This window comes from Aythya ferina (assembly GCF_964211825.1).
Source record: "Aythya ferina genome assembly, chromosome: 3".
Taxonomy (NCBI): Eukaryota; Metazoa; Chordata; class Aves; order Anseriformes; family Anatidae; genus Aythya; species Aythya ferina.
This window is the reverse complement of record NC_140298.1, coordinates 82,763,272-82,778,674: the sequence shown is the minus strand read 5'-3', so window position 1 is coordinate 82,778,674 and position 15,403 is coordinate 82,763,272. Positions and strand designations below refer to the sequence as shown.

The following is a 15,403-nucleotide window of genomic DNA, read 5'->3' as shown; positions in this document are numbered from 1 at the left end:
CAAGAGTGACCATGTGAATATAATTGGATACTTTTGTTATTTTTAAGACGGGATGCTAATTGTAAAGGGTGTTAACAAGCAATGTAGTTGGGGCAGGCTTTAGGAAAATATAGTCTTTTTGTATAAAAAGCAAAAATAGAGCTTCATTTGTCCTCTGCTTACATTTAAATTGCAAAAACAAAGCAGAACTCTGTCTAGTTGTGAAGATATTTTGACTAAATGAAGCTTGATTTGTTTTCACAGTCTAAAGAAGTTTCCAAAACTGCGTTCTTCTTTGTGTGTGACATGGCCTTCACCAATACCTTTCTTGTGTTTGATTTGCAGCCAGTATTTTAAAACTTCACCAGCCAGCTTGGTTCCAGATTTTATGTTTTTACAAAGAGTTTTTTTGTCTTTGAGCTTAGTTCTTGGTCTAGTAACACATTCAATTCAATGTTTGTTTCTCCACAATTGTCACAATCCTGCAACTCTGCAGGACTTCTCAGTGGTTAGCACTTTGGAATGGCTGAGTGGAAAAAGGCATCGTGCAACACATTGTCCTCTGGAATCCATGTAAGAAAGGAGCATTTTGAGAGCCACATATTTTCACATTGGTTAAGGCTAGAAGGGAGTATTTATTTATCTCAAGGGCTGACTATGAGCATATGATTGAGATTCACCAGTATAAAATCTCAACAATCCTTTTCACACAACAGAAAGCCAACCTAAATCAGTTCTGTCTTTGGACAAGGTCAGTTCCCAGTTTTTCAGATGAAGGGAGGAGAAGCCCTCTGGACAAGATGATATTCAACTGACACTAGTTGAGTTGAGTTTTGTGAGCAAGTTCCTTCTTCATCTCTCTAAGTAATTGCCTCTAAACGTGAGATTAAAATATATCCTTGATTACTTTAATATAATGGCCAATATCATTCCTGCGTGTAAGCTACAAGCATTTTACCTTGTCTGCCTCAAAAAGAGGTAGCAAGTGAGGTGGTAATGGCACAGATGATTTCAGGGAATCATAGTTCCGATCTCATTACTGCTCACTGCAGTAAATCTGCAAAAATAAATGAAACCCCTTGGAATCAGAGCACCAAGACTTGCCTGACTTTCGGTATCTGTGTTAATGATTTTCTGCCAGCCTAGCTGATGTGCATCACAAGTTCTTCTGACTGTCTTGGTTCCTTTTCTGGTTCATATGACTAGAATATGGATCAGAAGGACTTTCCCAAATGTGGTATTACACCTAAATAGTTTTTCTGGAGCAGCAGTTTTGGATCAACATTCCCGGACAATCCCACAGGTGAACAATTTTGCTGTGCAATATTAATATCTACATGTGGAATTACACAGAAATAGTTTTTGTGTTTAGTTTTCTACCTGTGTTTGTGCCAAACTAATTTCAAGTGTAAATGATCCCTAAGAGCTTACATATGTACCCAGAGGAGGAAGTACATTCCTTTATTACGAGACTGAACTTGTACAATTTAGGGAGCATGTAATACAAATGGAATGGACAGAAATCTGTTACTAAATAAATGGAAACGGAAGAACGTAATTAAGTGCATTGTTGAATGACTAAGGCACTTAGTCCTTATTAATAATTGGTTTGAGCATTCATATCCAGGAGCAACCATGAAATCTCCCAGCAATTGGATTGTATATTTGCATATATAGCCTGTTCCTCTGAGCTTTATGTTGAAAAAAAATTAATATATATATATTTGTTTTGTTTTGTTTTCTTCTGATAAGTATTAATGTTATCCTGCTTCTCAGCCTTTAGTTATTGAATAAGGTGAGTGAAAGCAGACTTTGGAAATTACAACTAAAGAGGCAATTTATTTATTTTCTAAATCCTTCTTCACAATTTAAATTTGATTTGTGGTAACCTGGACACTTGAGCAGACGAATTTGAAGCAGGCATAATTTTCTCAGGCTTGCTTGTATTTTCAGACAGACTTATTTGAAATAGTTTTAGTCTATCATTCTTCAGGGATCTTGAGGTCAGACCAAAGAAAATCTTCCAAAGCAATAAGAAGTTCATACTAAAACAAAGTTATCTGATAGGACCATAAATGATAATGTTATCTACATGTCAGAGAATGGTTAAGTTCTTACAGCATTTCTCTGGCAAAATAGATTTTCTTCCTTACTATGGAAATCATGCTATTAATATTAGTCTTAGCAGAAACAAAACTAGATTCTGTTTCAACTATTTCTGTATAATATAAACAAACAAACAAACAAATAAACAAAAACTTTTAGAGAATAAGTAACTACATATCGACTATTTGGGTTCTTTTGCTTTTTTTGAGTTGCCTAGAAAAAACAAACTATTTGCTGAGACTTTTACTTTCTTAGTTTGTTTGCTACATCAAATTTTGCAGTTATTTACACCTTACTTTAAAGTATTTAAGCTGTGCTAATAGCATTTATTCTCATGGAATAAAAACATTTATTCTTACACACAAAAGTTTCACTGTCCTGATTCAGTGAATAATTGTCAGACTTCTGTTTCCAATAATCAAACATGCTATGTCATTATTTATTCACTATCAAATAATATATCTAATATTGTTCTTATGTCCCTTTCTCAGTGAATAAAGATGGTAGCAAATGTATTCACCAGAAAAAATCATCACCACAAAGGTGGCCAAATTTAATCTGTAATGAATTCAGTTTTATCTGAGTGTCTACATAGGCAAAATTGATAGAAATTCTATACCCCAAGGCAGTACTCTTTCTGTCTCAACCCAGGGCATACACCTCTGTGCAGGTCGATCATGTTTAGCTGAGATGGTACCAAATACTTCAGGTTATTTGTAAGGCAGATTTTAGCAGTAAGACTACATTATTCAATTTTATCTATTATTGTTATTGTTATTGTTATTGTTATTGTTATTGTTATTGTTATTGTTATTGTTATTGTTATTATTTTCTTTCTTCAAATTTTTGCCTATCTTTTAAAACAGATAAAAGTATTAGGATTCCCCAAATGCCTCCTCTAAATCCTTTCTTTCCAATGAACAACAGTATCTTAAAGCAAGGTCAAGAATTGCTTCACTGCTGCAATGTTATTTCTCAGGAATTAGAGGGTGAAAACTTTGCTCTCTGCCTGAGAAAACAGACCCTGCACCCTCAAGCCAAAGATAAAATTAACATTCTAGTTTCTTTTCAGTCCTGTACCCTGAGTAGCCTCTCAGCCTTGTCCCATTTCAGCTGTTATTGTCTACCTTTTAGGGACTCTTAGCATCCCTTTCCTGGCAGGGCTGACAGCAGCCATCTCACTCCATGTCAAACCCTTGTGCCCACAGAATAAAAAGTTTCCATTGCACTGAAATGGCTGCCCAGCCACTCCAGAGGCAGTGGTGCCCTATGCACCTCCAGGCAGCAGGAATGGCACAGGATAGCAGGTGTTTAGAAGCAGCACTCCCAGGCTAAGAGCATATGGTGTATCTAATCCCTCCTTCTAAGAAAACAGAAAGCATAATTTGGTTCTGATTTTCTTTACAGACAATTTTAAACAAATTAAGCTACAGAGCTCTTTTTATTCAGTTGAAACACTGATGATGGGAAACAAAAGGATGATGACCACCTCCATCTAGCCATTTGCCCTTATCACAGTAAAACTTTTGGCTTTGTAATGGAGAAAAATTTTCTTTCTGAGAAAAGGAAGATGAAATAAGTTGGGGGAGATAAAAGTAGAAAAGGGGAGGAAAGAAAGAAAGAGAGACTTTGAAGCCTAAAATTTAAAAACTTGTTGGTTGTGATTCATATGATGTTGTTACTTGCCACCTGAGAATGATGAATGGTTAGCAAATTATCAAATTGTGTGGTTATCAAATGATCAAATTAATTAAGATCCTTTGGGGAAAGGGATACTGTTGAGTTGTTTGTCTTACGTGACTTTGTGTGTTCATGGTCTTTAAGAAATGCAGAACAACAGTTGTGTTTTCCTCATTTCTTTTACCAATGAACAAACTATATTTTGACTTTCTATCACAGCTCACAGAATGAAAGTAAGCTTTGCTCAGATTTCTTTTAAAACATGGAAGAAATATGAAGAAAATGTCAGTTGTGAACTTTGAAAAAGGAGCTGCCTCACATCTCGGTCAAGAAAGGAAAGAGTTGCTTTCTCTGCCTTGGATTTCTAGTGGCTGCTGTGGGTGAATGGGAGGCTGTTTGATGCTGACTGCTAGTAGTTTGCTACGTTTTCTTGGCATTGATTTGTCATTCCCTAACTTATTAAGACACCTTCTGGCCGATGCATGTGACACATACCACCAGATGAGCCACATGTAAGAGACAACAACAGCAGCTTATATAACTAGTGCCATCATAGATCTTTGCTTTACTCAGGTTTCTGTAAGGTCTAATTGTGCTTTCATTCCTCAGCACCTGGCAAGCCATCATAAATACAGGAAATATTAACAACAGCCACATCAGTTGTGAGAGATTAGGTACAGTGTTCAGGTGGTGTTTGCTGTCTCTGGTCTAAGCAGGGAAGTTGGTCTAAAGCTGAATTTAGATATGTCCATCTAATGAGCATGCCTATGGAATTAAAAGTTTAGACTGGATTTTTTTTTTTCCATAATGAAACGAATATCTGTAACTCTTATTATTATCTGTGTGGCTCACATACTCATTGCTGCCATTATCAACCATTCCATGCAGGATGTGGTCATGATCCTTGGTATATTTTTGATTGATGGGGTATTTTGCAACAGACCTGGGGATACCAGGTATCTCTGAACTGAGAGCTGAGTCAAGGTATTGATCTTGCAGTGACTTCTTTGAGACATTCTCTGGGTCTGAAGGATGCCATCTGTTCCTGCTTTTAGCATAAAGATGCTCTCATTGGAGCCAGTAAAATCTTGGAAGAGTGAAAGAAGCATTAATTCCCATCTTGATTACCTCTTCAGCTTTAGGCTGGAGCACTCCAGCTGGGGTTGAAAGGCCTGTTCAGTGTCCAGTTTTCAGAGCTTGCTGGAACCTTTTCAGTTTTTTAAAAGCTAAGGGAAAAATACTCTTCCATGGCAAATTAGACCACTGAGGGACAAAAAAATGATAAGATGAACTTCTGACTTTGACTGAACATTGAATACTTATCTCCCACACCTCCATTAATTTCCTTAAGTTGTTGTTAATTCCACCATAAATTATTATTAATTTCGCTATTCCTTTATATATATATAATGTTGAACACTACATAGCAACATTAATTAAAAGTGAATGATATCAGTGACATTTCATACTCTGCATGCAGTTATCTGTGTAAGAACGTCTTGTTATTGCTTTGTGCGTATGAAAGACAAATCATCTTCCCATCTGGGTAAAGCAGTCAGGGACTCCACAGTACAGAGCTCCTTAAATTGGCATGGAAAATAAAAAGGAAGGGGAAAGAGGCCAGAGGAAGTAGTCCGGTGTTGTTTAGCCACAGCTGCAGCAGCATCTCACAGGAAGTATCTCTGGCCAAAAGGGAGAGGGGTGATCCCCCTTCCAGTGCTCTGCCCCTTGCAGTGTTACAGACCTGTCTGCAGAGTATTACAGCCAAGGCATATGCCTGTCAAGAAAGCCTGAGATATTGGAGCGAAGCAGTGAATCATGCACTGTGACTACATCTGCATTGGGCAGGAATCCTGCAGGCTTGATGCTGTCTTTGAGGTGACTGAAATGATACAGGTGGGTGGTGAGCAAACAGCTTTCAAAACCCCGCTAACAGCCAGCACTGCAAACTTCACTGCTTGTTCAGTGCATCATGATTTCTTCATTGCAGCCTCCCTTTTGATTTAATCGGATAACATACGTTAACAAGGCGAAGAATTTCTGCTTATCAGTTACTAATAATGCCAACATTAGACACAACAGTTGGCCAGATGGAGGTAGTCACTTCCAACAAAACTTGACCATGGGCTTTGCCCCACACTTAGAAGGAGGGAGGATTCTTCAGCAGTATAGCAGGGCCAAACTAAGGCTGTGTTTGGTTTTTAAAAGGAAAGCAAAATTATGCAGATGTAGAATTTTGGGAGGCCAGATGGATTGTATCTGGAAGTGTTTATCATTTTTAATATTTTGAAACCAGATGTTGATGCACAGACATTGCTGGTTGCAGCCATAGGAAGCTGTGTTAGAAGGACACTCTCTAACCTTTGCTAAGAAATTACAATGTTTTGATCCAGTTAAGATCAACTATTAGTACAGAACTGGCCAACCACTGCTGTAAGCCGTTAAAAAAAATAGGAAACAGATGCTCAATAGAAAGAAAGCTATCAGCCATAGCATTCCTGATCTTTTTATAAAATGTAAACTTAAATACTTTATGTGTCCTTTAATGAACTGCTATGGAACAACTTTAGTAGTCAAAACATTTCATAAGATTACACAAATGCAATTTGTCATTTATTAATATTTCCACAGAAGTGGTGTCCCTGGGAAAAAGGGCACAAAGGTGGCACATGCCAGGTGATAAATGTAAAGCATTTCTGTGACAAGAGCTCAACGCAGATCTGATACTCGTAAGACTGATGGAATTCTGATTGTAGGAAAGCAGCAGCTTTTATCCCTCAAGTAGACTGTGGCTGTGGGGGAAGGAACAGTCCCATCTGCATTATGAGGCAACATCTATAAATGTTAACAACTGTATGATAATTGATCATATTTGCAGGAAAGACAACCACAGCAGTTCTCAGAAACTGCAAATGGAGTAGAGATTTTGCTGTTGCAGCCCATTTTGTTGTTAGGTTGAAGGACTAACTATGCTTTTCAGCTTTTTTTTTTTTTTTTTTTTTTTTCCTTTACCTTTTTCCAAAGCCTCCTTTTCCTAACTGAGAATGGTAATGAATGGCTGGCCCACATTAGTGCAGTGCCTGCTGCCCTCCTCAGAGCTGTGACTTCTCTGTCAGAGGAAGAACGGAGCTGCACCAAAACTCCAGAGTAAGTAAATGGTCTGAATTCCCCATGTCTTCATTTATTTCTGCAAAATGGGAATAATGCTTCCCACCTCCTGCTACTTGTTCACTTCAATAATGACCAATAATCAAACATTGCCAAGTTGCTTTAGAATTTAGTGGAGCCCACACAGCATCCTTTCCTTCAGACTGCATTATACAGATTGGCTTGTTTTTTCAAGCAAATTGGACAGCTGGATCCTCCTTCCATGAGGACAACAGAAGCAAGTTAAAAAAGGAAAGACATCTTCTAGGTATTTCTTAATGTGTGCTGGAAGCTAAGGAAGAATGATCCTTCCTTACAGGAGGGCTCTTTTGCAAAACACCTTTGGAGAAGCACTTAAAATGCTGCCTGTCCTGACTGCTTTGTGCATTGTCCCACATTCTCCTGGAACAGGGAACAGTTGTGGGCAGGCAATGGAATGAACAAAACAATCTGATCTATGTGATCTTTCTGGGTTTCCTTCATCATCTATATGGCCTGGGGGAAGAGTTAACAGTCAGGGGCATGGCTGAATCTATCATAAAGTGATCTGAGATGGGGCTAGGTTAAATATCAGTACAAGACAGTTCAGAATAAGGTTAGTTGTAGCCATATAGATTGGGTTCAGAGTACCTTAGGTAGTTAGTCCCATTGTAACTCAGGCCCTCCAACCTACAGTGTAATCATGGGAGGAACTGACCAACAACGTACTATACACCTAACAGAGATTCTCAGAGCTGCTGTCCTGTTGTGAATCGTCCCAGTTGATTCACATTAAAAAAATTTAATTTCTCAAACAGAGCAGCAGTAGTTTGTTAAAATGTTGGACTGAATTGCTGCACAACCAAAATAACACTCCCCAAGATCTCCTCACCATTCAGCACAGCCTCCAGTGTTTATCATACGAATTCAGCACAACCACAAACTAATTTTTTTTCCTTTTGTCTTTTCCCCAGATTAAATGTGATTTCCACATGGGGCTAAGGGAGGGGATACCTCTTTTGCGTGTATTTTAGCAACCAAATAATTTAGTCTTTTATTCACAAACAAGCTGCTTCTTCTCTTCTCCCTGTCCTTGTTTTTGGAGACTATCCCACATTTCTGTTCATGCTAACCAGAGCTATATTACATCTGGCACTGTCCCTGTGATTGCTCAGGCAGCTGGAACAAGTTAGATTGCATTGTTTCCTATGACTTCCCCTTGCATATCAGTTGCCATTACTCCACCTCTGCTGGAGCGCTTTTCCATCTATGTTCTCTCCTTCTGTTCTCTGCAAACTGTCAGAAGTCTTCACTGGTTCTTCATTTCCACTGTGAAGCAAAAATATCCCAAAACAGATGCTAAGGAAAATATACTATGGCTTTTGGACTAAAGCAATACACATTACAATAAATGCTACTGCACTGCTGCATTTGGGCCTGTCTCTGTTAAGGATGGGCATTTTCCTTTCCTGAGGGATGTGAGCACAATGTGAGATGCTTTCCAGTCTTTTTTTTTTTTTTTTAGTTTACTAATCTGAACATTTCGAAGAGGTGTCCTAAACCCCAGGTTCAAGGTTCATGTAAAGTCATGCAGATAATTTCTTCCCTCCTAGGTGTACCCATATGTGACCCACCCCAGGCAGACCCTAGCCCAGGTGGGCTTTGTGGCAATTGCTATCTTAGTTTTAGTTATCACTGCTCTATAGCTCTTGTGTTCACACCTCTGGTTTATGACCACGTAGAACGGTGGGTTTTCCTCACTGCCCCACAAGTGATGGGCTGGAGGCTGCTGAATCCCAGTCTTTCATGGTTACAGAAGAAAGAAGGCATTGCATTTGATGGAGTATGGGTAAAGTGGAAGATGTATACATTTTTTTATGAAGTACAGATACACCCCAGCCATTAATTTCTGGTCCAGATTTGGATTACTATTGTTTATTTGTTAAGTGCCAACAATGTGTTCAGTGCGGTAGAAGACTTGAAACAAAGACAGTCCCAGCCCTCAAGAACTTGGATCTGAATTTCTCCAAGAGTCACAATAGGGCTTAGATCAGGTGTTCCAGTTCAGGCTCATCCCCATTATGAAGTGGTGCTGAAAAAATCCAGATGTTTAATAAATAATCACTGAGTTTTCTTGTAAAAATGTAACATTTATTGTAAATGACTAATTTTTTAAATGAATATTTTGGAAATGACATCTATGTGGAGAACCTATAAACTGCAATAAATTGTACAGGGGTTGCCTGATGTTTCTGGGGGCTAAAGAGAATGGAAACTCTTGGCCAAGATGATGAAAAATTTTCAGACAAGCCAGGGAGTGAGTGCCGATATGGTGTAATCTTAGGCATCCATTAAAGGTTTCAGGCTACATTATCTGTATAAGTGCTGAACAGGCATGGACTGAGGCATCAGAGCCTGTTGCAGCAAATAAATGTTAAGGCTGAGCAAAGCTCATGTGTTAATGCACATTAGGAACTGAGGATCTCTTTCTAGCTATTCACTGTGAAATAAAATGATGCACTTGAAGAGGTAAAGGCATCCTTATAAAGCATAGTGGAAGGTCAGGAAGGAAGGGTTTAACTTTCTGTTGGGTATGTTTGGGCTTTAGGGCTCAGCCCATGGCACATCAGTCCAGCCTACTCAAGTACGAAGTGAAATCCTCAGCCATAGAATAGCGGCACACAACACATGTATGTGTGTGTGTGCAGTCTTTACCTTCCTCTAAATTTGCACCTCTGCTCCTGTGGGGTTCTGGGCCTCAAACACTTTGCATTTAGCATGGTAGTTGACAGATAGTGCAGATGTGTTAGATGTGTAACCTGCTTTAACCAGAAGCAAAGCCCTACGTATTCTAGCCTTAAACAATCTATTCCTCATTACTACTCCTGTGACAAATAAATTCAGTTGACACATATGACATGATATATGTTCAGTTGACACATGTGACATGACATAGCCCAGGGAAAGCTCCCATTGATTTCCATGTCATTTTGATCAAACTATCAGAGGCTAGAGAATTACTTACATTTTAAATAAGAATTATTATTTAGAACAAAATCCCATCACAGTTTTGCACATGTCATGGTAGAAAGCAAGCACCTGTTCTGGGTAATTTTATTCCAAGTTTCTGTGAACATTTTGTTCAGCTTATTTTTCTCCCATATTCCTTTTTCTCCCCGTCTCCCCATACTGGTCACCTCTGACGTTGCATTAACATGACTAATCTCTGGGTGGAAAAATTACATTCCACTGCGGATGTCTCTAGTCTGAAGCAGGGTGAGTGACACACCTGTGTACCAGACCTACGGCGTTGTTTAGTGTGGATAATAAATGAGTGGACGTGATTTGTTCATGGAATGTGTACAATTACAGGCAAATACTGTAAACCACTCAAAAGCCTTTCCACCGGGACAGATCCTCCTGTCTTTACTCAGACAAAATTCCCACCACTTCCCTGTCTAAACACAACCGTATTTGCAGTCCAGGTTTATCGCGGGCAGTCGGAAGGCAGGGGAGAAGGAGAGAGGTGCTGGTGTCCCTATAGTGCCGAGCAGCGCTTTCCAGGTGGAGCTCAAGGGTGGGATGACCCCTGCTGCTTCGGCTGGGAATTGCCGGCCCCCGGAGCTGCTCGGCGTGGGAGCAGCAGCTCTGGTTGACGGCAGTGATCTCCACAGCTTCACGGAAAGGTGTGCGACTTTCTGCCGATTTCCAGCACATATTGGGGGCGCTTTGGAGAAGAAGATGATGCTATAGCCTCTTTAAAATCCGCTCAGGTGAGCCCTCCTTAACTCTATGCGGGTGACACAGGCATCCCCCAGGTATATGTGGTGGCTGCAATCCTATAATGGTCAGACCAAAGCTGAGAGCTCTTGAAATCTCCTTCAGCCGGTGAGCTGAAGGCAGGGGCATCGCTGCAGGGGAAAAGAAGCTGGTGCAAGGCAGGTGCACACACAAGCAGAGCTGCCTGAGGAAAACAGACCAAAATTTGGCAGACCAAATTCAACAGGTTGTGAATACTGCATACAACCAGAGGTAAGTTTAAGATGCAGAACTTTCACATTCACATCCAAACCTTTCCAGATTTCAGGTAATTAGAATCACAGTTTCAGCAATCACAGCAATATCTCTTGGGATGTCTCTGTATGAGAAAAGGGGAAATCTGGACAGATAAGCATACTGCAAGTATTCACAGGTTTCAACAGTGTAGGCAAGAACAATCACATCAATATTTACCTGTGTCATGATTTTGGCTGGGATGGAGTTAATTTTCCTTATAGAGGCTCACACAAGGACGTGGTTTGGATTTGTGGTGAAAATAGCAGTGATACCAGAGGCATGTTTCAGTCGCTGCAGAGCAGTGCTCACACAGAGCTGAGGCCTCTCCTGCTCCTGGTGCTGCCTGGCCAGCAAGGAGATTGGGGGTGCCCAGGAGCTGGAAGGGGACACGGCCAGGACAGCTGGCCCAGGCTGCCCAAAGGGATGTCCCACACCTTGTGGCACCATGCTCAGCTGGGGGAAAGAAGGAGGAAGTGGGATGTTGGGTTGATGGCATTTGTGTTCCTTGTCATCATGTCAAGTCATCATGTGACGACCCCTGCTGTCCTGGAGGTGGCTGACACCTGCCTGCTGATGGGAAGTAGTTAGTGCATTTCTTGGTTTGCTGTGCTTGCACACCCAGCTTTTGCTTTACCTGGTGAACTGTCCTTATCTCAACCCATGAGTTCTTGTACTTTTACCTTTCCCACCTGGGGAGAGCGAGTGAGTGGCCAGGTGGTGCTGAGCTGCCTGACGGGGCTAAACCACAACAATCTGTGACCTGTAATGGTTTATCTCTGCTTTCAGAGGCTGGCCAGTAGGAGAAATAATACCTGCTTTCCCAGGGAGTTTCAGTGTGAGGCAGAAAGGGAGGCTGGCATTCATCTCAACACAAGACCACAGCTGGAGAAGGCAACTGCCTTCCAGCAGCCTCCCAGGAGCAGAGTGGCTCAGGAGCAGTTTGTTCCCCCAGTGCTGCTGCAGTAACAGCTACACAGATCTCATGCCCTGGCATGTCCCAGCTCTGTGCTGTGCTTCTTCCAGACCAATTTCATGCCCAGGGCTCTTTGTGCACCTAGTCCGGTTTGTCACTGAGGAGGGGCCATGCTTCCCAGCTTCTTTTTTGCCCTTAGCTTCTCTTGTTCCTCAGCCAGCCTCAAAACGCTTTTCCTCCCTTGCCTACTCCTGGTCCTGAGGATGGTCCAGGGTGATGGCAGAAGGGTCCTCAGCCTTGCAGTGAAGGAGGGGGAAGAGGAGGAAGCCCTGCCTTGGTCTTGCCCAGAGGCTTCCATGGTGAAATGATTTGTCCCAGCCTTGGCACCCCTCCAAGTCACACTGGCTGTGGGACTGGGAGATAAAAGTCATTTGTGGCAGTCTCTCATTATTATTATTATTATTATTATTATTATTATAAATAATAATTATTATAATAATTATTTTCAGTAAAAGAGCTAGAAAATAATTCTTAAACCAAAATGTTTAATTTCTGTCTCTCCTCCTGCAAACAAATAATAGAAAATAATAATAAAAAAATGAAGTCTCTGCAAAGTTTTTCTTTCTACCTGGAATTATTTTTCAAAAGCAGAGAGTTTATCTCTGCATTTATCTTTTTTTTTTTTTTTTTTTGTCCATTCCTTTTCTCTTCCAAAATATTTCATGACTCTTCCACAGATTTGAGAAAGAGAATTTTCTGAACAACATTAGTAATATGTCTCCATCTGAGATTACTCTAGTCTGCCCAGAAAGTCAATAGGTGCTTCCAGGTTTTTTTATTTTATTTCGTTTTATTTTATCTCAGAGGTATCTCAATACTTGAGATACCAAGTATTTCACAAAGTCTTTTGCCAAAACATTGTATTATTTAAATCAATTCTAATTCCAAAATGAAAAGCTGTAACCTGCTTGCTCTTTGTGTCAAGGGCTGAATAGGAGTGTAGCCAAAAGGATCAATGGATATCATCCCAAACTTCTATGGATGTCTTCCATGGAGGGAATTGTAGAAAAGCTTGTTAGCTCCTAAGTACACAAATTGTATCATACGTTTCTGAACATGTAGGTTTCTTCTATTACCAGTAAGTTTAAGTTAGCTCCTAGAATAAACTGGACAATTTGATATTGCAACACTGCAGTCCATTTCAGTTTGATGTTCTTTCCACCAGTTTTACTGAGATGCTGTGTAGCAGGAAAGACTTACAGAAGTCACTGTAGTTAGAATAAATAACACAGATAGACTACAGTTAGTCTCCTCTCTTTAGAGAAGAGAGGCATTCAGTAGTACCCTATTTTTCAGAAAAGAAATGAATATATCTAGCCTCACATCTCTCCTCAGCATAGCAGATGCTCTCCATCAATTGAACCGAAGTATGTTGAAAGATGTAATAGCACTGGCAAAGTCTTTTAGAGACCGACAACTACTGTGAATAATGTGAATACTGTGACTAAGCTTACTATTTAAATGGCTGGGTTCCAAGGAATTTAAGGGTATCAGGTACCTATGAGATTGGCCCACCAGCTCTGTATCACTTGTTTTTTCTAGAATAAACCAATACAGAATATTTGTGACACTGAAACAGGCATATAAGAGAAGGACCACAGCTTGCTTAAGGTTGCTGGCAACTTGTTTTGCTATTAAGCCTCTCTACAAAGAAGAGCATGGGGAATGCTGTTTCTTTTTTTAAGTGAAGGAAAGTGCGGATATCTGAATTATCCTGTCTCAGTATGCTGTAACATCAACAGAAAGGAAACTCATTCAGTGAAAATACTGTATTTTTTTCTGGCTTCTTTGAAAATCCAGTCATGGCTCCAGAGATCTTATGGAATGTCTCCTGGGAACATATCTATGGCCAGCTCATTGTCTTGTTAAGCACGGGGTGATAAAGTTACAGAGATCCCAATCTAACCATTTATCTCCACCTTTTCCAACATGCTGAGAGCTGGAAAAGCCCCACACACTGCAGCACAAACTCTTTGGACCACGCTCCTGTCATCTCTGAAGGCTCTTTCTTTCACTTCTATAGGCAACAATAGGTCTGGTCTGCTTTGCTGATAAATTATGTGATTCATCTGAGACATAAATTTGGCTTACAGCAGAAGCGTTTCCCTGGCTGAGAGGCGTACTGTAACAACAAATGTACTTATTGGATTGTCTGCCACCACTGAAGTCATCGTCTTCTGGCTGAGGCCAAATGTTACAGTGCACATGTCTCCCCTCATCTCTCAAGCAAATCACAAGACTGCTTATACAACTCCAAGAAAACTTAACTGTAGATAGTATGCTATGGAGCTGACACTTCTGTAATGATACACATGTGTGATCTCAGTTTATTGGATGATCATTGGCTTTGGATACAGCAATTCCAGGAGATTTTCTTGAGTACTACTCTCAGACCCTCACTACCTCTTAGTAAATGGGCCATGCAGTGTAATCTCTCTCAGTAAATGGGCCATGCAGTGTAATCTTCTCTTCAGATGACCTCCAAGACATTATTGCCACATCCTAAGGAGATGTTTGACTAGTCCCAAAGGTGGGATAATACCAATGCATAATGTTTTTTTAATCCCTCAACCTCCACACGTGCTCAACCATTGAGAAAAGGTTATCCCCTGGTGTGCCTCAAACATCAAGTGTAAGGGCCATAGTCAGCTGAAATTCTGTCAAAATCACTGGATCCAGTGTCCTCTATTGACTGGAAGCACATAACACAAACACGAAATGAGAGAAACTGTTAGAACTGTTTTTAAAAGGAAAACAATAATCCTGAAATAGCTCAAGTGTTTGATTAGAATTTAAGTAGGAAAAAAGATAATTTTTTGAATGCACAAATGTAAAAAAAAAAAAAAAACAAAACTGGAGACTGTGTCAGAATAAAAGTAAAGAATAAAAATAATGAATGAACAGAGATTTTCCATCAACAACAGGTGAAAAAGAGAAATATCTAAATGTTGCTTCATCTATTCCAGGCATCTTTGCTGAATGCAAAGCCATGCACTACAGAGTATATAAGGTAATTAACTTATTGAAAGGTGTGAGTAAGAAGACACCAGAAAAAGTTGCAGTGTTAGTGTTAAGTACTACCAACCTTTTATGACACGCCATGCCCATTTGGCAGAAGTAGACAATAATTGTTGTTATTTTACTTTTCCTATATTCCACATTTTTCCCCTATAATATTGTGTAGGCAATACCAATAAAACTGAGAGAACAAATTCATAACAGAGATACATTTTCAAAACAGTTATAGCTGACCTGTAATTTTGACTGCCAAGTAAAGCTTTGAGGGAAAGATCATGGCTGATTTCAGAAAAGACTAGATTTTTACAAGGCAAATAAAAATACCATCAATTCTGTAAGTGCAGGTAGTTATTTATACTAGTCGCCAGTCTGCTTTATTAAACCAGTAGCTGCTGAAAGACTGCTGGAAGAAACCTTTTCAAGATGGGGTACAGCCTCTACATCTTTCCTGAAAGCTTTTTTTTT

At 40.0% G+C, this 15,403-nt stretch overlaps 1 protein-coding gene across 5 annotated transcripts in view; it reads left to right on the top strand.

Moving 5' to 3' along the window:
• The window catches only part of LOC311433794 (uncharacterized protein), an 85,013-nt gene extending 70,264 nt beyond the window's left edge, over nt 1–14,749 (top strand). Inside the window, exons 4-6 of one of the 5 annotated variants that reach the window (XR_014690956.1) lie at nt 6,790–6,912; nt 10,372–10,664; nt 13,463–14,749. Coding sequence is in view for 3 of the 5 variants with exons in the window: in XM_084513368.1 (XP_084369494.1) it covers nt 6,790–6,912; nt 10,566–10,644 (202 nt within the window). In the remaining 2 variants the exon portion in view is untranslated. Of the gene's footprint in view, nt 1–6,789; nt 12,419–13,462 lie in introns of those variants that run through there. The other 4 variants (XM_084513368.1, XM_084513367.1, XR_014690957.1 and 1 more) reach the window with 4 other exon arrangements.
• Nucleotides 14,750–15,403: the final 654 nt, after the last annotated feature.